The sequence below is a fragment of the Dermacentor andersoni genome, chromosome 1, assembly GCF_023375885.2.
Source record: "Dermacentor andersoni chromosome 1, qqDerAnde1_hic_scaffold, whole genome shotgun sequence".
Classification (NCBI taxonomy): Eukaryota; Metazoa; Arthropoda; class Arachnida; order Ixodida; family Ixodidae; genus Dermacentor; species Dermacentor andersoni.
Genome location: NC_092814.1, coordinates 182,687,090 through 182,708,295, shown reverse-complemented (window position 1 = coordinate 182,708,295; position 21,206 = coordinate 182,687,090). Strand labels below are relative to the sequence as shown.

Sequence of the window (21,206 nt, the reverse complement as noted above, 5' to 3'; positions counted from 1 at the left end):
CGCACGCTGCACTGTGAAGCGCGGGCCGCACTTCAACCGCCCCTGTGACGTATTAGGGTGGCGTACAGGGTTGCTTGGCTCTAAGGCGTGATAAAGTGGTTCCTCGTGAAATAATTCAGCTCGTTTAATTAATAAAATTATTGCTTTGGTATTTTGGCAGATGATGTCGGCCGGGTGGTATAGTTAATCCGCAGTGACGTAATTCACGCTACGTTTGTAGGCTTTCGTTTTTCTTTTAAGTGTTTGAAGTTAAAAAATAAATACTGGATTCTTGAGGCGATGATTTTCTCTCAGCTTATGCTAGGGCGATCCCTAGTGGTTCAGCGCAGAAAAGCTGGCGACACGGCTGCCTTCTTTATTTGTTTGGTCCAATGGAAAAAAAGAATTGCTCGACGCTTGGGTGCGATGTACGTTGGGAGCTAACCGTGTTCGATCAAGATTAACGCCAGCTATACGGGATCGGTGGTTAAAAAGAAAGAAAGAAGTAAAGAAAAAAAGAAAGCAAGAAAGCACACTTTTTGGCACTAGTCCAGAAGATATCTACTTATGGCATGTAGGCACGCTGCCTATTTCACGGGCAGAGCATAGAAGTTGGCTGACTGGTCAAACCAAACACGGACAGTCGATGCTCTCTTTTCTGGTGAGTTTCCATGCGATTCCCACATAGCGTCCCGGTCGAGGTGGTTTGGACGTGTTAGGCATGCGTATACAGTGGGCATATTCATGTCATGATGGACTTCATTTGCGTACCGATCAAGTTCGCCGAAGCAAGTGCAGCAGCGTGTGTGCACGCGTGCACTGCAACTTAGGCGCGATAACTTATAATAGAGAGTTTTAGAATAGGGGCCCCAATATTTTGGGGCGCCAAAGAGCTTTGCGGGTGTTAGCGTTGGGACACGCAGGAGCGAAGAGTTTAGAATAGGGCTCTGCGTTTGCAGATAGCGTCTTGCGCTGACAGCGCCACTACGGCGTCTAAGAAAAACGATTAAAAATAATTAAATAAAATATACCATCTTATGATATGAATGGTAATTTTGACTTGCGTGTATTCGCGTTTAATTACAATTTAGAGGTTATTCTTCAAGCAGCAAACAATTAGTTGTGCTTAGTTTGGAGCAACAAAACCAACTTTACGTGCCTTCACCAGCCAAGCTTAGCCGTGTTAGGCCTACGAGCCATAAAATCCACACTCGAATTCGGAATCAGCGGCGTCTAATGAATCAATCTTCATAACACACGCTAGTTGAGTGAAAGCGATAACTGCAGTCACTTCTCCTAGCTTGCGAACTTCACGCATTACCGCGAATCGAACCCAGTTTGGTGCTAGGTTAGAGCCGTCGCTTCGATGGGTGCCGCCATGTTTGTTGACGCAAAGCTTTTGGGAACGCTATTTGAGCTCCCGCTAAATCGGTGAAATAGCGTTCCCAACGCAAAACCCAAACGCAGTTTGCGTCTCGCGCATGCGCAGTGGCTTCGACGCTATTTCTTTGGGGCCCCAAAACGTTTGGGGCCCCTATTCTAAAACTCTCTAATAGCTTTTGATGCGCTCCGTCCGTTGTAGGGTTAATTACTGGTGGGGAAGGGGCACTGCACCGTTTCGGAAATGGAACTGATAGCAGTGTTCGTCATTATGAACTGAACTGTGAAGGCACTGGGTTGTAAGCTCGAGACACTTCGCTTTTGGGAACGGTGATAAATGCGTTTAGACAAAAGGCACTACTAGCCAAGGCGTAATATCATTTTCAATATGATGACACCATGCATGCAATGTGTAGGCTGCCCATTCGCTAGCGTGCGCTCTGACAAGTGTTTTAAGGTTATTATCAATGGCAACTGCAATCCGGCTGCACACACAAGCAAAGATAGCATTTTCACTTGCGGGGCCGTAACGTTCCGGTGCTCCGGGAAACGCGCACATGTGTCCTCCGTTATCGGGCGGTGTACGCGCGCTCCTCCAGATCTCGGAGGCAATGGCATGGACAAAGTGTTGCGTCTCACCACTGTCACGAAAATGATTTTTGTTTTCCTAGTGATACAACTACGTGAGTACCCACTTGTGATCCGTAACATGGCTATCGCCAACGTTTCATTTATTCTTTTTTTTTTTTTTTTTACCGAAAGAAAGAGAGCTAGACCCGTCGTCGTAGTCTGAAAATGGTGCACACAGGCGATGTTGTGATATTCTGCATGCCAACGTATGCGTGTAACTGAGTAACCACTTATACCGAAGTGACCTATATATCGAAGGGTTCCCTATGTGAACGACGTTGTCTGTCGCTGGCAGCAGTGCTCGAACTTGACTATGTTGAGGCTTGCGCAGTGGTTGGCAGAGAGGGTGCGGCCAAGCGAGCGGTGGAAGGAAACGGAGTGAGTGAAGGCGGGGGAGGAGAGGGGGGGTGGCGCGCACACTGTGCGCGGACGCTGCGGAATGTGGCAGCCTTCCCTCCGCGCCGCTGACGCGGTGGTGTCAATTTGGCGCCGCGCCGAATTAGATGCGGCGGCGGCGGCGCATGCACCGAGCAACGACGACGGGTCGCGCGGTGCGTAGCGGCCGTTGCCGCCACAATCTTCTTTGACGCGCCTGCTGGCTGTTGTGCCTGGTTGTGCGGCACCGGCTGCAAGATTTCCTTACGCGGGGGCCACGCGCCGCGTTATTTATCTGTTGCTATTACTTTCTGGGGCGGTGATCAGTGCCTTAAAGCAATCCTCATCTGCACGTGGTTCACCTCCGTGAAACTAAAAGGCAAAACAAGATACAGTTGGGCTTGCTTTCTCTTCGAGCGAAAATATCCTGTGTCCTTTAAAGAACGTTTTGCCTCGTAGCGCGTGAATTTTTCTTATGAGAAGCCATCGTTTGGCGCTCCTTCGAGTAACAGCCGGCTGCGGCGCTTGTCCGCGCTGGCAGTTGCTTTTTCGCTATTTCGCTTTATTTTTTTATCTCATCTTGCTACCTGTGCTTCGCATCCTCGTTTTGTTTCTTGAATCGGGCGATCCATACTTACCGACACAAAATTTTTATAGCACCACTGCGTAACAAATTTTCATTCCATGCGATGCCAAGTTCCAAACGCTTTTGTGTGTGTGTGTGTGTGTGTGTGTGTGTGTGTGTGTGTGTGTGTGTGTGTGTGTGTGTGTGTGTGTGTGTGTGTGTGTGTGTGTGTGTGTGTGTGTGTGTGTGTGTGTGTGTGTGTGTGTGTGTGTGTGTGTGTGTGTGTGTAGCCCTTCTCGTGACAAAAAGATTTTAATACACTCTGCCAGCGCTGTCGTAGGAGCGCATCCCGAACGCTTTGGGTGACATGTACATCCGAATGCCATATGAGTGATGGCTTTATGAAAGGTTTTGAAGCATTTGCAAAATATTTCGAAGTAACTTCTCCAACGATGGGACGTGGCAGTTGGATGCTGTTCCAGCGCTCGTGATACACAACTCCTGTATTCACGAGCTCGTTTAAGCAGCACGACCAGCTTAGCTGGGCACGCGACATCGCATATCTTAGCGCATCACTATGCGACAACGTTTACATGTGGCGTGCGACACAAATCGACACCTGTTTGGCGGTGGCTTGCATTCTATTGGTGAGTGGAAGGAGAGCAGCACACGGTGGCAGCCGCCTCACTTTTGTTCCCTCCCTCCACGAGTGTGATATTCCAGCATTTACATGCACCATGTGAGACAACTTACCCCTTCTCTAACTACCCTCCCCTATCTCGCAATAGTGCTGCTCGCCGTCCTAGCGCAATACCCCCGTTCACATAGATTCCATGCGCTAGAAACTCAATACGATGCGCGAGTTATTGCATTCGTGTAAATGCCGCTAATGTCTCAGACAGCGTGCGCATGCGCTGTTGCCAGCGCTGTGTCCGTTTAAAAGCATATCGTCGTCGACAGCCCTAGCCTCACCCTCCCTACATCGCGCTCTAGAAAAAAAAAATAGCAAAACATTATAAGCACGCGTAACTAGAAACGCACGGACTCGTGAAAGCCACTACAGAGGGGAGGGCCCCACTCCTTCTTGAAAAGGCTTGTTTGTCATCTCGTACCTTTATTGCCGAGTGCGTCCTCTTGCCCTTCGACGCCAAGCAACTAACGTTGTGCTTCTTTCTCTCTCTCTGTGCAGCGGTGCGAGCGGACCGCATGAGGGGCGGCCGCAACAAGTTCGGCCCCATGTACAAGCGCGACCGGGCCCGCAAACTGCAGATGCTGCGCCAGAAGCAGCTCGCCATGTCGCAGTGCAGCTCTGCCGGCGGTTCGGAGGCGTCGGGTGCCGGTGGGCCGCTGTCCGTCGGCTCGGCCGCGGGAGTCCACTACGCGCTGCCCCCGTCGGCGTCCGTCTCTTCCCCGGGCCTCTACTCGCCGGAGCCCGGTGGTCCCATCAAGCAGGAGATTCAGATTCCCCAGCTGAGCTCTTCGACGAGCTCGCCCGACTCTTCGCCCTCGCCACTTGCGGGACTCGTGGGTCAGCCCATGGCGCTGGTGCCGCAGCAGCACCCTACGCAGCAGCAGCAGCAGCAGCAACAGCAGCACCAAGGGCAGCAGCAGCAGCAACCGCAAGGTCCTCCGCCCGGGGGCCCGCCGTCGGCAGCCGCGCAGCAGGGTCACTACGCCACAGCGCCCACCGCGGCCCAGCCGGACAAGACGGCCCCGCCACAGGCGCCGCCCGCCCCCGCCTGGCTGACGCAGGTGCGCTCTTTGCGCTTCCTGGTTGCACGCTCGCTTTGAGGGCCCTGCCATCATCGGGACGCGGACGGGAATAGCCACAAATGCGCCGGGATGTTTTCGGCGGGCAGGTCGCCTTCCTCGGGTGTCTGATAAATGCTCTTCCGGGCACCACATGTCCGGCTCTGCCGAATACACAGAGACAAATTCGTTGTAGTGTCCTTTATTTCCGGTTCTTACCCCCGTCGTAGTGCCCCGCCAAAATCGATGGGCCGGTTGCCATTTTCGGGGTGAAATTGAAAAATATATATATATATTCTCAAGCGATCTCTGGAGGCGACCAGGAGCACACTCCCCGCAGCTTTGCCAATGGAATGCCTGTTCGCAGGACACGATTGGGCTGCGTCTGACCGCGGCATTTGGCTATAACGACTAGCCTTTCAATGCTCCTGCTCGCATGCTCTAGAAATCGCCCATCTAGCCGCTGGGTATTCACGCCTTTGTAACCAGCCTTAAGCTCCGGGGCAACATGTTGCGCTGTGCCAGGCTTCATGAAGCAAGGTTACTTCGCGTGCACCACTTATCAGTGCAGGGCGAATGCTTGTAAAGAAGCTATGCAAACGCAGAAGACAGGTGCGTGAACAGTACTATATGCGTGCGCTATATAAGTAGACTTACACACAAAGCAGTATTTTGTCTGTGCGGTCTCACACAAACGTGTTTTGCTCACTGAACGATTGCACAGTGAACCATTACCGTTAATAAGGGTTAGGGGTCCACCTCTCGGCAGCATGGGAATCTGCAGTGTTTTCGAAGACGATTACGCCACCGTCTTACCGGAACAACATATCATTCTTGAAAAAAGAAATAATCGTCCTTATAACTGTCTGCCACAATTCTCACTAAACAAAGAATAATTGATGTATTTTTCTGTCACAAACTGCGCAGACCAGGACCGTGTTAATAGGGTGAGCGATTATAAGATACAATGATGCCACTGTGGCCTCAGTTTGACTGTGTAACAGAGCGCTATTTTATACACAACGCCAAATAGCAGAAAGGCGAAGTCGAGCGGCACGAGAGGAGCGAGCGTATCGCTCACCACTCGAAGCCGTGCATTGCGGCCATCGTTTAGCTGCCCCCTCGCCATATGTGGCAGATAAAAAAAGGAAACTGCCCACCGCTGCTTTTCCTGACACTGCAGACAAATCAGACTCAACGTAACTAACATAGCATTTTGAACCATAAGGTTATGTCAATGAGCGCATCTATCTTCCACGTAATCAAACAATAAATTACGTTGTGTACCTCTACATATATCGTCGGCTCATAAGTGTATTTAAAGTACAAGAACCTGCTAAATAGAGCAGCGCATGGTATTCAACTGTTTCATTACTTCAACACGTTAGGTGCCACATGCCTATCGTGTGCACCTAAACCAACAACTTGCCTCTGGGATTCGAATCGATGCCCCTGCGGCAATGTGCTATTCGGAGTTAGACACCACTACGATACTGCGCAGCATTTGCGCTCGGCAATTAGTGGAAGGTTTTGCGCCTGACACAGACTCTCAGAGCAGTGGCATTTGTCCGCATGCGTATTTCATGGACCACATCAGGAAACACTGTGGTGGATGAGGGCAACGTTATGGGCATCGAAAAGTTGTTCTTCAAAAAATGGAGCTATGAGCTGTGAATGCCTGCTGCTGTCGCAGTGGATGAATTCAGCGCCAGATTTCCTGATGTTTTATCCCCAGTTCAAACTCGAAACTTAATACTATTGATGCTGTGAAAGTTTCATCAGTGCTAATTACTACATTAACTCTAGGAAACGTTTGTACACACTGCCGCATAAGTCATAATATGTGCGTATGTGCTATCTGCCAAAATTATGGGTGTGTCAAGAACATTTTGATCATGGTTCAACCTTTGAGGTGTGATCTTCTCTATACATTAAATATCTACTTCACCGTTCCACACAGCAGTCGTACATTCGAACCTCTGTATAGAGAAATTTAATTCGTGTTTTTTTTTTCTCTTTATACCCGATATTCGTTTGAAGGTGCATACGAAAATCGGTGTGAACAAACGTGCACGGGGACCCGCCCGAAAGAAGCACAAATGCCAACAATGCTAAAATGCTAGGTCAAGGTGCGCGTTGTTCGCTTTTGATGTTCAGCGCAAGCACCAGAACCACGTGAATTTCAATACATCGCATTAGTGAAACGTATTGATGGAGGTCTTTGATGATTTCCTTTTTTCTGCTTATTTGCTTCATTTTGAGCCGTATGGGAACGAACAAACAACGAGATTGCGAGGCTCAAACGGTTTCCATTCGTGCCACCCAAAACGGCAATACATAGCCTTGGGTTTTCTTGTTTTGACGCTGTAATTAGATTACCTTAATCGGGATTAACTTCGAGCTCACGTAGAGGGGCTGCAATGTACTTCACTGCAATTCTAGGCTCATTTTGTTGAGGAAGTATGTAAGTACTTCGGCTAAAGAAGAGGGATGGAAGGCGGTTTACCAAGCTGCGCGTGGTTGGGCGAAAATCGTGCTGCTGTGCCAAACTGTGCAGAGCCAACACTTTGGCACAAAACTATCTAAGGAGAATTGTCCATTTGTTTATTCCTCCACCCCCCCCCCCCCCTTTTTTTTTATAGGACTTCTATTCACGCTAATATTTTCCCACTCACTATTTTTGTGCATGGGCTCAAAACGGGACAGCCGTCATCGTCAGCCGCTTTCATGCTCGCTGCCGTATGAAAGCTTTTCCTAATGATATCCAAATGTACCCCGGTCTTCTGTCAGCCGACTGCATCAGATGTGGGCACATTCTTTAACTTAATCGTACCACATAGTTATCTGATTGCCCGGATTGCGTTACCCTACGCTTGGCACCCATTCTCTTGCTACAATGGATAACCGGTGGCCTGCACTACACATTACATGACCTGTCCAATTAGATTGATTACTCTTAATTTCAATCACGGTATTAGCTACGTCCGTTTGCTCTCTGATATGCTGTCTTCCTCTCTCCAGACGTTATGTCTACGCATTTTTGTTCCATACCTTGTTGCGCGGTCCTTAGAAGTGGATCGCATTCACTTCATCAATCAGGTAATCGACAAGTCCATGCAATATAACCAGCTTCCTCTATATAGCCTGCATATATTACGAAAAGTATTAGGAGCACTGGAGTACCTGCACTCATAGGGTCGTTGCGTAAGTTAAAAAGCACAGGAAGCAGACTTGAATATCTTGAAAAATGTCATGCGGAGATTCCTCGGCTGCAATTCACAAAGCGGAAATCATATTGATTACGAATGGTGCCGCACAGGGAATCGCAATCTCTCCAGAATGCTGTTCACTGCATGCATATATTATACAGAAAATTACATTCAAAAGGATTAGGTGAGGTTACGTCTATCTAGACCAAGTAGTCATAGGGGATCAGGATCATTAGAAGGAAATCTCCAGACGAATCTCCATCATTAGGCACGCCGAATTCACGTCCGGCAGCTTACCGACATGCTTGAAAAGTATACATTCAGTGAATTCTACCGTTACTAATGTATTGGGCTGACACTCCCGATTTTTTTGTTTCCGTGTTATCCTCTATAATCAAAAGGAGCCTACAGTTAGGTACATGGTGGGTTAAACGGGTCGCCTGTTTCGGGTGCATCGACGTTTCACTCGGGGCTAGCCGGTAATATAAAGGTGATTTCCTATGTTCTAGGGCAAAATTCGTTATACTGCCTTTCGCAATATCGAGGTTCGACTGTATTTGTTTATCTTGTGGGACGTCATTGTGTGATTTTGTGGATTAATGCCTTCCAGAGCAGACTGCGTGATTGTTGACCTTTTTGTGAACGGCAGCAGGTACGAAGAGGTACAAATTAAGCGGAAGTTGTGCCTTCCTCGAAGTTTGCACGCAAGGCGCTCTAATTTAACTGTCGTGGCTGCTCGTGAAGAACTGCTTGCTTAACTGTGCAAGCAAAATCATACACCACTCAGTTTGGTCACTGCAGCACTGATGTTACACGCGGAGAATTTTCCGTTTTCGTTACATGTACTGAACGTGTTACGTCAGACACTGACGACGAGGACTTCGGCTAAATCAAAGTCCCTGAAGAGCCAATGTCACCAATCGATTTACAAGAGAAACTTCTTGTAAAGGGAAAACTATTCGTGGAACCATGTGGATTAATCCTGTTAACGAGTGGACTGCTAGCTATTTCAACTTGACAATATATGGTAAATGATACTCGCATAGTAGCTGCACGGGGCTTTGCTGTTTTATTGACGCCGAATACCTTGTTTCATAAAGCAGGCACTACGAAACTGTGCATGCTAAGGAAACACCCGTGCACACGAATGTTTTCAGGCAGACGTGCACATTTCCGCGGCCCGCACAAGCGCTGAATTGTGCCCTAGTAGTCAAGGGCAGTTAAAAAAAAGGAAAGAAATTAGGACATCAATTAATATGCATATAGTTGCGTGGGGATTTAGGGGGCCTTCGCAGAGAGATATGTCATAAATAGTGAACGTTCATGCTCAAGTGACATGCCTTGAGTAGAGTAAGGAGCATCACTGTGCTGCACGTGGTTCACACGTCTCTACATCGCGCTATCTTTAGATCAAACTGCCCATGAAAAGCAGATATGCGTATTGCTATATGTGTACTACCGGGTGCCCTTACATCTTAGTTCCAAATTTCACGCTCACTCACTAGAAAAAAAAAGTTTAATGCCGTTAGGTGCGGCATGACATTTCCTATGGCGATCCTGAATAAGTCAGTGCTTCGCGGCAGGCGACTACAGGTCGCTGGTTGTACTGCGACGGAGTGGTAGATAGAGCGTGTGCAATAGAAATGTAAGCGAATTCGAAAACGGCCGAGTCAGAAGTCGGATCCCATGAAGCATGGCCAGTGTTCGTCCCTACGAGCCCGATTCAAAAGGATCGTGCTCGCGGCGTCGTTCGGCGTGGAGGCGGGACGCGAGCGTTCGGGTGAACAGGCAGTGTTCTTGCACCCTTACATGACCGCGTTTACCGCTTGACCGAATGAGCGATTGGCACCCTGGCGTCTTGTCGACCCATTATTTACCATGCCATCCGCTCTGAAGCTGTAGCAGTACAGCGGCGAAGTATCAGGCAATGTAGCACTTTAGCAATGGCGGTCGCAAGCGGATACCGCACATGCACAGCGCCTAGGATGTGTCCATTTGTGCTCGGGTAACATCTCCCACTTTCTGGTCCGCAACTGTTAAGAGGACACTAAAGAGGAAAATAGCTCGAGTTTTACTAGTAAATTACCCTTTTACAATAACAGCTTCAAAAGTTTTAAGATAATTTACTGAGCCATGCACAACGGCGGAAATACTAGAAAAAGAATTCACTTAAATTCGTGACGTCTAACTGACGTATCAGTGGTGTGGTTACAGGTCCACTCGATTCGCCTGGACTTTCTGAATTAGTTGACGAGCTGCTGCACTTGGCAGTTTATTTCACCAGTTCAACATGGCGGCATCTCACGTCGCCATTAGTTTCACTCGATGCATGACGAATCTCGCAGCATTCACTGCAGTCGTCAGAGATGTACTGCAGCGTTCGTGCAGGAGGTGCCGTGCCTGTTCCGCACGACCGAGAACTCGCACTGAACTGGCGAGTTCGCAAAGTGTAGGGCGAATCGAATGGACCTCATGTGTCACCCTGCCGAACGCGCCCAGCGAAGTGGCACTCGCTCTGCAACAAAGCAGTGAGACTGTTTTAATCAAGACACACGATGCTATCTGTGCGCGCGCACGCGTCCCAGAAGTGCGCCATGAGCTTGAGGCCCAACAGAGAGCCGTGGTGTCCGAACGCGCGCGTGGAAAGCTTGCAAGTGTGAGCATGACAGCGCATTGGTGCCATGTGGGGGGATCGCAGGGCCCTTCCTCTCCGCCGAAGCCGTTCCCAGCGGCGTACGAGCCGGGCCCTCTGGTCGCCCCCGACGAGGCGAAGGTGCCGGCGCTGGTCCGCGAGTTCCAAAAGAACATGCTGGACGACAAGGAGTGGCAGACGCAGCTCTTCGGGCTGCTCCAGAACCAGACGTACAACCAGTGCGAAGTCGACCTCTTTGAACTCATGTGCAAGGTCATCGACCAGTCCCTCTTCGCCCAGGTCGACTGGGCGCGCAGCACCATCTTCTTCAAGGACCTCCGGGTGAGTACTGTCACCTATGTGATTCCGCAGCTCTCACCTGAGCATTCGTGATGTCCTGTCGGTATCGCGTGGTCGTCGGCGTGCACGGTGCGTGAAAACGTGCTGCTCCTGTCGTTCCCGTTGTGTTCGTTTCGTCTACACCGAGGTAAGAATTATACAGGTACCCTAGACAAGATATTGAAGGACCTCGGTGCCCTAACCTGGTTCAGTCCACGTGAACTCTCAGCAATTACGCCGTTATTAAGCCACGTGACCAGCTGCCGGCTGAAGTGTTTGCCACTGGGTACGTCGTTGTCAGTACCAGAAAAACCACTGCGCCTAATTCGTAAATGTGTAAAAAAACAAAACAAGGAAGAAAAGTAAACCGACCGTGTACTTTGCATTTAGAGCATGTTAAAGAACCCCACTTCGTCAGCATTCCTTCAGAGGCCCCCATTACGGCGTGCCTTATAATCATATTTCGGTTTTGGCTCGTAAAACCATATAATTATTAATTTTTTTCGTCTCGTGCAGCAATATTGTGCGCACAGACATCCTGTATGTGTTATAGCTTACGGTAACATCGCACAGTTACTAATGGCCTCTGAATGTTTGCTACAGGACGTAAGTCAAACATGGTATGATATCTGGGGCGCGATTTCGCGTATAGTTCTTGTATAGTCCTTGCCCGTGGTTTTTCCGGTTTCCTTTTTTCTTCTTCTACTTTCTCCTTTTATTCCCTTTACCCCTTTCCCCAGCACAAGGTAGCCAGCCGGTACTTACACTGGCTAACCTCCCTGTCTTTCCCCCCCCCTCTCTCTCTCTCTCTCTCTCTCTTGTCCGTGGTCTTTACCAGTGGTCTTTGCCATTGGCGTACGTTAGCACAGCCATTTTCTAGCAGCATTATTGCTTCTGGAGTTGGGGCGGGGGAGGGGGGGGGGTGGTACGATGAATGCGTGTTCACGATGAGCATCGTCCTGTGGCGTTGATTCGGTGACAGCCATCCGACAACTTCTTGCAACAGGGAGTTTGACGGCCAGCCCTACCTGAATGTCGTCAGGTCATCGCAGCTGGCCGCTCTTACCGCGAGTTTCGGTATTGTCATTGTAATTGAAATTCCTCGTCCGCCGCGCTGACAATACGCCGACGTCGGAACGAGTGCCGGTTCCGCCTGGCTGCGCACGCCATACGGGCGACGCGTACAGGGAGGGCCGAGCCGGCTTCGCGATGTACGGCTGGAAGTGAAATAAATTCCCACTTTTGTTTTCCTCGCGCAGCTCGTGAGGAGAGAGAGAGAGAGGTGATATCGGTTTTTTTTTTTTTTTCAGGTTATTTTTTATCTCCTTTTCTTCTCCCAGGTAAGAAACGGAGACAGTGCGAGGGCGCAGCATAGCAGTGATTCGTCGTAGTCCGTTTTGCGGGACGCCAATGCTCGAAGACTCGCAATATATATCTGAGAGAGGAGAGCTGGTGTAGCCGCCTGGGAATACTTATCACGTGAGGTCATTGTTTATTCACGGTCCCTTCCCACGGACTTTCGTGTTCGGTGCTTCTTATCACGAGCGCCGGTTTGGTACGTCTTTTTCTTTGTTTTTTAAAACCTCGGCCTTTCGTGTGTGTGTGTGTGTGTGTGTGTGTGTGTGTGTGTGTGTGTGTGTGTGTGTGTGTGTGTCTTCTGCGGCGTCGCCTTGCTGATGTCACCTGGCGTTTTCTGCTTCGCGCGGCTTCGTGCCTAAGGCGGTCTCTTTGTCTTTCGCTGCCGTTGTCTGTTGTCTTCATACGTGGAGGTCTTCCTGGCACGTCCTTCGTTATTTGAGACTACTGTCCTGCCTCGTCCTTTAGACGAGAGCTCCGACCAGGTTTAACTTTGCCTGCCTATAAGAGAAACTTGTCGCATTTACTCGGCTACTCCACGGTTCAATTACGCTTTCGGATTGCGCGAATTTCGGATGATACGACAATACCTGCGGCGGCATCACAAGACCGTATCAGTTGTACATTCCTTTTTGTGTCCATGTATTTCTGGCATCCCCTTCCCTTCCCGTTTCTACCAAACAATGTGACAGTGAGGTGCACGTGGACTTCAGCGTATAGCAGAGCGGGTGTAGACATCAGCGAATGCGACTTTATATCCTCAATAATTTCGTTGCTTAATGTGAGAAAAATTCGCGTTATCGTACTTGCACTGCACAATCGCGCTGTTTCGACGCCGCTTCTCGCGTAGTGCGGGCCATTCCCGATAATATTGCGGTGTCTCGAGCACTGTGGATTGCGCGCGCGCTGCTCCGTCGAGGCATTCGCTGTAACGGCTCTTGACCGCGTGTTTATCGGCTGGCCCGCATCCGACTATCCTGGCGAAGAGGGAAGGGTGAGAGAGACTGGCATGTGCCCGCGCATGTACGCACGCACCCGTGCGCATGCCGCTTTGGGGCTGCGTAGCCGTGCGGGCGCTCGTGCGAGCGTGTGTCTGTGCGTGTGTATGCCGGCGAAGCCTGGCGAGTTATTTTTTTGGCGTTCCAAGGTCGTCCGAACGGGTTTTCCGCCGGCGCTCGCGTTCTCCCTCGCCCACCTTCTCTCATGCCGCCATGTTCCGGTCTTCGCAGTCGGCGTCGCCTTAGCTGCAGCGCGGCGCTACTCGCTACTCTGTGACCGTTCTCTCTCTCCGCCGCTACGCTCCGCTTTCCCCCCATTTTGCGCCGGCTTTTTTCGAAGGGAGCCGATCCGAAGGATGGCGAACCCTTAGGGTACATGAATTATGGGTCCTGTCTCGAGCGGCTGCCGCCTCCTCCTTGGTCCCTTTCTTCGTAGTTTGTCTCTCCTTTTTTAATGAGGCGCGCGCGCGCTTCTCTGTTCGATGAGTGGCTTCGCTTCGGCTGCGGCTCTTTCTCGTGCGGCCAGCATGGATTGCACTCGCGCACCTCTTTCCAATGCGCGACCGCCCTACCTTATCTACGTTTCTGGTGCGCGCACTCCCTTAGGGATTTAATGCCGTTGAAAACGGGCTAATAATTGCTTCAGCCGATGCGCGTGCCGCGACCATTTCGCATTGTCAAACATTGTGGAAGTCTTGTTTTGGATCATAGCAGCAGCCAGCACATAAGACGAGGGAAGATCGACCCATGAGTAGAGCGGCTCGTCGTCATATTGTGTTTCGGGCCATTGGCTTTCGGGGTACGGCAGCTGGAGCGGGCAAATGTATTCGTCTTGCTTGTCATGTCACGTTGCGTACGCAGTTGAAACCTAACCGAGATCACATATCCCTTTCCGCGTTTAAGGTGAGCGAAAGTTGAATCGGTCACTGTCTCTCTTCAAAGTAGCGCAGTGAGCTTGCGATATCGTCCAAGGCCTTGCGAAGGCATAACCGACGCTTTCGGAACTTTTTTGCCCCTGCGGTATAGAAAAGCTGTCATTACCGTAGTTTATGAAATCGGCACTGTCTCCGCTTCGAGAAATTCGCGGCACGGCAGCGCTTTCGGAGTCGCGTCGGGTAATGTGAGCCGTGTCCCATCCGGCTGTTACATTGGTATAGGCAATTGCGCTGTCGCTTTGCGAACGACGAAATTTTCAGTGCGTTCTAGTAAATCACGGTGAGGCTAAGATACGTATATATCGTCACTTAAAGGAAAACACTACAAAGCTAGAAAACTAAAAAGAAAGTTTCAGCGTACAAAAATGAAGGTATATAGTTTTGTTTAGGACGAAGCACGCACGCGATCTTACATGCTAACTCCACAAATTGTCTTGTAATAAGGGGCTTTTAATGCGTTATTACAAGACGAACTTCCACCAACTAGCCCAGCTTGCCGCTCTACTGCACAAATTAGTGAAGTGTTCAAAAAAAGAAGAAAGGCAGAAGCGCAAAGGACGGATTATTATCGAAGTTCTAAGTTGCCTGTAGAAAAAAGAAACAGTTAAATGTTTGGAGAAAGAGTGAGTTTTAGGTTTTGCGCACCCAGAGTTTGGGGACGGAAACCGTCTGGTCCACAAAAGAATGACCAAAAAGGTACACAAAGGAACTCAAGCAGGGCGTGGCGCTTTGGGTACGCAAGTCCCTTTAAGCACCCGGAGCCGTTTCTGTGGTGCTGATAATACGAAGGTTATTGGGGAAAAAAAAAAGACGCGTAAGGAAAATAAGAACGGGCAGCTTCGTAGAATGCACCTTTTGCAGTCTTGTTATAAACAGTTCCTTTAAAAGTATGATTTATGTGCGATTTGTTTTTATCAGTAACGGGGAGAGCTAGAGGAATCGCACCCTTCTATGGGACGTTTCAAGTGACTGAAATTGTGGTACGTAGAAGCGTTTCATTATGGGACCTGCACTTGGACGTGTATTAGGAGGCGCCTAATGAACAAACACGCAGCGAGTGTCCGATGAGCAAGTTACTTCGCCCTAGACGTCGCCCTAAATCGCACTTACTGCGCATGGGCGTTACAGAGCGACGCACATCCGCACATGTCTTGGTCGCTTACATTGTCTTTAGTGCACCACGCTGCGTGTCACAAAGTTCCTGAGTCACAGTGACTCAGGAACTTTTGCATTTTTTTGTTACCTGTGCGCGAAAGGAAAACGCGCCTTAGCGTTGACGATTAGCCGTGCCCCGCGCCGTTCTTCTCAGCTAAAATCCTCAGAGAGCTCGCACTGTCTCATCCCGGACCGCTAGCCTCGGACAATAGACTCGTGTACACTCGCCGCCACGTTATTCGCACCACGTAGCCTGCCCATTGTCTACAGAGCTTGGTTCGAGAATGTATCACAAGGAAACCGCGTACATCGACCAGCACGTGACAAAACGCGCGCGCGAGTGAGAGAGAAGGAAGAGTGAGTTCTTAGAAAACTTGGGAGGTCTAGCCTAGCGACACGCTTGACAGGCTATTCCAGGTGTTATAGGTGACGGGGGATGAAAGCGAGAGTAAACACTCGCGAAACGTACTAGCAAATAAACTCGAGAATTTAGGCAACTGTGAGCTCCCTAAAATTACCAAAGCGAAACGTGGAGCTGTGAAGGAATGAATCCTTATTTAAGACTAGCTTGTGGCTTAAAAGGGTAGCAGTGGGGCTATATAGGCGAAGGAGGGGATGGGTGGAAGGGCCCCCCTGTCGGCACAAAAGCGCGTGCTGTAGGGGAATGTCGAAAAGGAGTACCGTATTTTAAATGAAGGTAATGTACTTCCTTGAGAGGGCAGGTACTATTTCCAGTGAATACAGTAGGATCCCTGCTGCGCACTGGAATAAGATATGCATCAGCCCATTCAACGGCTTTACGCTGAATATATCGGCAGGCAGTGAAATCTCGCGAGAGGGACAGACGACGCGTAAGCATTAAAATGGTATCCATTATTATTATTTTTAAGTTCCCTTGGAAATGCAGTAGCGCAGCTAAAGTTGTTGGCTCGACAGGTTTGTAGCCATTGTTGAAGTGGTTTTACAAGAATATGCCAAGAGGTTGGAAGCTTAGCCGCGCTTTTGCATGACATCAGCGGTAGCGGACCGAAGCTGATATTGGTTGATTGAAACACAACCCTACGTTTCAGCAGCAACTGTTAAACATAACAGTGACCGTTGCTTTCGATGTTAAAACTGTATACAAAAGCCCGGCCTAATTCGTGGCTACAATATCGAATTTTGCTGCCCTTGCAGCCCGAATTCCGCTGGACTACACTGTCGCATGAATCTGCCACCACGTCGGTTACTTGTAAGTCGATGTCGATCGACGCTCCCCATCGCTTACGTGAATGATTTTCGCCCCAAATATATGTTAGTCCAGCTTAGCAAGGCAACAGCCAACATACATCTGAGGAACTCGGCTTTGCGGCTTAATTTTATGGGTCCGTTTGGGGAGCGTTACCAGGCGCAATCGCGTTCCCGAGACCAACAGGACGTTTGCGCAATATCTCGTCGCCCCCTCGCCCGGGCGTGTCGGAGCGCGCCGAATGGTGCCTCGCCGCCGCCGATGCTTGGCGGCGCTCTCCGCCGTCGTTGTGTTATCTGTCTTGGAAACGGTCTCTCGAGGTTGGCCCCGCGTCGGGCGGCGCGCAAATAACGCCCACGTTCTCAGCACGTGCTGGAAATTGGCGAAAGGAAGTCGCGAGGACCGCTCGCTCGCCCGACCCATGTGCGCGAGGCCTTCGCTGCGGCAGTGCGCAGAGCTCGGCGACAGCCGCTCGCATTGGGAAACTTGTTCGATGGTCACTGGAGAAATCGGTACGAAACTGTTGCTCAGCAATGTTTCACAACTAGGCAGATATGTGCAGTTTTGACGAACGGCAGCTCTCTTATCCGTATAAGGGGACATTGCACTAACGCGTAAAAAAGACACGGACAGGAAGATGAAAGAAGACGCACCAAACGCTAGCTCTCTTATCATTCCTCCGAGACGGAGAGATGGTAGCCCATCGTTTTAGAAAATCATTATAGACGGGAAAGACGGCAGACTTTTGTTATTTCTTCCTCGTTTGCAGACTGCGCATATATTATAATTATTCATGATGACTTTGCGTTTGTGTCTTCGAATCCTCCTTATTTTTCTATAATATTCTGCTTATTGATAAGCAGTTTTTTCTGCGTAGAAGTTTTCATTGCTTTATTGCGAAACTGCGTGCAGAGCGGAAGAGCGCTTCTGACTTCCCCAGTCACTTCGCGATAGCGCCCTCATTTTCCCTGTTTCCTTTTTCCGCCACTAGGGACCAAGATTCAACATATTAGCCTGCCTGCATAATACGTCCTGTAGATTTGAAAATTTTCCGCATCACCATCGCGCATGCTGTGCCGAAATCGAGGTCATATCGCCTCTACTCATGTCGAGGCACCTGTTTCACATAGGTGACAATATTCGCAGGCACCGAATTCCACGTCTCGCGTAAAGCTTACGGTGATCATAAATAAGTAGCTCCAGCCTTGCGCCACCTCCTCAGTATCCGCTCTTGCCTAATCTGTTGTGGTTTGACACGGTTTTGTTGAGATTTTCGTTCGTCAGCTAGATGCAGCTGCCACAGTGCACAGAATCGGCACGCAGTCCATTCCGCAAGCAAAGTCCGGCTCGATCCGTGAGCGACGATGCTGCCATTCCGACGCGGTGGCGCGAGCGCCTTTTTTCGTGACTGCCGTCGCGTGACGTAACGGCTCGCGGGAGCGCCCCATTGGCCGGCGGCGGCAGTGATGCAAGAGGCGCGGCGTGAGATCGGCAAGCTGGGCCGGAAAGTCGGCCGCCGCGCATGCACTGCCTGTGCGCGCGAAAGCCTTGACCCAATTCAGCGACCTGCGCCGCCTGTCTTTGCGGCCGCATCGCCGCCGGCGCGCGCTGCCTGCGGCTACGCGCGTGTTTGCGTACACGCGGGAGAAAGCCGCCGTTCCGTTTCCAGGTTTCCGTTTCCCGTGGCCGATCCGTGTACACAATGCTATATAGTTAGCTCCTTCTCATTGTGTGCGCGCGTTTAGTTTTGCACTTTTCCTGCTGTTAAGAGGCCGATGGTAGCGCGACCTGTGAAGGCGATGCGGCTCGTTTTAGCCCCCGAGGTCTCTGAGTGGCGCCCTCTCGCGTGCGACGTCACGGGCCGGGGGGAGACTCTGCGCGCGATGAGAATTAGTGCTGTCGCGTTACAAAAACAGGCGACAACCTTTGTTTAGATCACCGTTTTCAATATATTTTGTTGCTTAAGCTTGTTTAAGCGCGTCATGCGTATTCAAAACTAAAACAAGGAAATTGTCAAATTAGGTTTGCTAATGCGTGACCGAATAAGTAGCTGGAACGTCAAACACACACACACACACACACACACACACACACACACACACACACACACACACACACACACACACACACACACACACACACACACACACACACACACACACACACACACACACACACACACACACACACACACACACACACACACACACACACACACACACACACACACACACACACACACACACACACACACACACACACACACACACACACACACACACACACACACACACACACACACACACACACACACACACACACACACACACACACACACACACACACACACACACACACACACACACACACACACACACACACACACACACACACACACACACACACACACACACACACACACACACACACACACACACACACACACACACACACACACACACACACACACACACACACACACACACACACACACACACACACACACACACACACACACACACACACACACACACACACACACACACACACACACACACACACACACACACACACACACACACACACACACACACACACACACACACACACACACACACACACACACACACACACACACACACACACGAGGGAGGCGTACAATGGCGCAATAAAATGTTCACAGGCTTTCCTGCGTTTTCTATTTTTATATAACATAATATTTTTATTCTTAAGCTAATAAAGGGATGTTTTCCAAGTTGTTCCGGCAGTCTCGAAGCGCGTTCAGCAGAAATATTGTATGCTAACCCTGAACAAACTTTTTTGCATAAGAAAGTGGCAAGAAAATAATGTAAATTTATGCTTGATGATTGCGAAACATCATATAGCGTGGTGCAATTAATTTTCGAGATAGAGCGCTTGTCAAAGAAATGATGAGATGTTTTTTTGTCAAGAAAATGAGTCCTGCGATCGCGCTTCATTTCCCAAGCTACGTAGACATCTCATTTACTCGCTCGGTGCGATATTTTATGACTGAGTCACGAGATCGGGTCCCTGCTCACGAGGTCTGCGGTTATGTTGAAAAGAACACTTTTTTTTAAACTAGAAATAAACAAGTTTTACGATATTGCGCGCCAAAACCACCATATGATTATGAAGCACGCCGCATAGGGGAGAACTGCGGATTAATTTTAAGTATTCCTGGGGTTCTTACACTTACACCTAAACCCAAGTATACACGAGTGTTTTTTTTTTTTTCATTGCGCGCCCATCGAAATGCGGCTCCCGCACCCGGCATCGAATCAGTGACCTCGAGCTTATCTGCGCGACGCCATAGTCGCATGGCTACCATATCGGGTGGCTATATATGTGAGATACATTTAAGATATAACGTTTGTTGTCCTCCCAGTGCTGGTATTTATAAAACTAACGCTATAAAAAAAATGCAGATCGTAATTGGAGAGCGCCGTGCCACGCGAGCACGCTGGCAGAGCGCAAGCAAACGCATGGAAATGAAGCTATTTCTTGCCGGAGCGTAGCAGACGCTAAGGCGAGTCCCGCAGCTGACGTCACCGGAGCGCCGTTCGTATAGCGCCGGTATCGGCCGCGCACGAGACGCCCGCGATTCCGCAGTGGGACTCGTGTTTTTCGAGTCCACTCGATCGACCGCGAATAATTCTCGAGGCTGTGGCAGTGTGTACGCGCAGTGCGTAGCACAGCGCGGGAACAGTCCAGTGGTGCCTCGCCGTTGCGACCCGTTCTGGACACTGCCAAATGCCGACGTGTCGTAAAATGTTGTAATGGCCGTATTTTGAGCCAATCGGACATATACCGTAGCAGTCCTGTGGGACAGTCATAGCTGGCTATAGATGGGGAATTCTACAGTGTGGGGGATTTTGACGATGTTAGGGCCACAGGCGGTCTGCTGTAACTCAACTTGGTGTAGAGGCGCCCAGCGGTGTGGTTGGCCGTGCGCTTTTGGCGGCAGTGACGTTTTCTCGCAGCGGCTCGGCACACTGCCGTCGGGTCATTGCTTGCCGAGAGTCACGGCATTTCCGCATGCGCAAGCATGGTGAATGATGGCGTATCTCTGCGCATTATAAATTAGCAAATACTGCCTCTAGGTGACGCCTCCTGCTTTGAAAATTTGTATTCCAATGTTTCAAACGCAAGCGCTATAGCGGGGGCTCGCTTCCTTGTTGGTACACAGAGATCTGGAAGGTGATCGTGCTGTACCCGGCGGACTATTTTCATGTTTACGAGATGCGTGCCCTTGTTGCAGACAGACCTTTTGCGCGCATTCCCAGCGTTGGAAACAAATGCGCGTGCTTTCGTAAACAAGCGGATGCTTTATGGCGACCTCCTCCCTTCGCTGCGTTTGGTGTTCTAAAGAGCGATGGATGGACCAAGTTGTTGGCGCCGTTCTCTCCGCTTTCACTGCGGGCACCCTGATCGATGCCTCCGGGTCGTAAAACGTGCCGCCGTCGCCACTGCAGCAGCCGCTGCTGCCTTGACCCAGTTCCACGGCCGCCTTCCCCTTTCAACCGGCGGACGAATGCCAGGGCTAAAACGGCGCCCACGTTTAGGGGGGTCCTGTGCGGTGGCTGCCAAATGGTTGCCGCCTTCTGGCAGCAACGGCCGAGCTGGCGGGCGTTGGTCGCCGCGCTCGATTTACACTC

General features: G+C 50.2%; 1 protein-coding gene across 1 annotated transcript in view; it reads left to right on the top strand.

The window, feature by feature from the left end:
* The window catches only part of ftz-f1 (ftz transcription factor 1), a 347,537-nt gene that overhangs the window by 273,915 nt on the left and 52,416 nt on the right, over positions 1–21,206 (top strand). The window contains exons 3-4 of the mRNA XM_050195198.2: positions 4,119–4,681; positions 10,586–10,861. Coding sequence (XP_050051155.1) covers positions 4,119–4,681; positions 10,586–10,861 — 839 coding nt within the window. The remainder of the gene's footprint in view (positions 1–4,118; positions 4,682–10,585; positions 10,862–21,206) is intronic.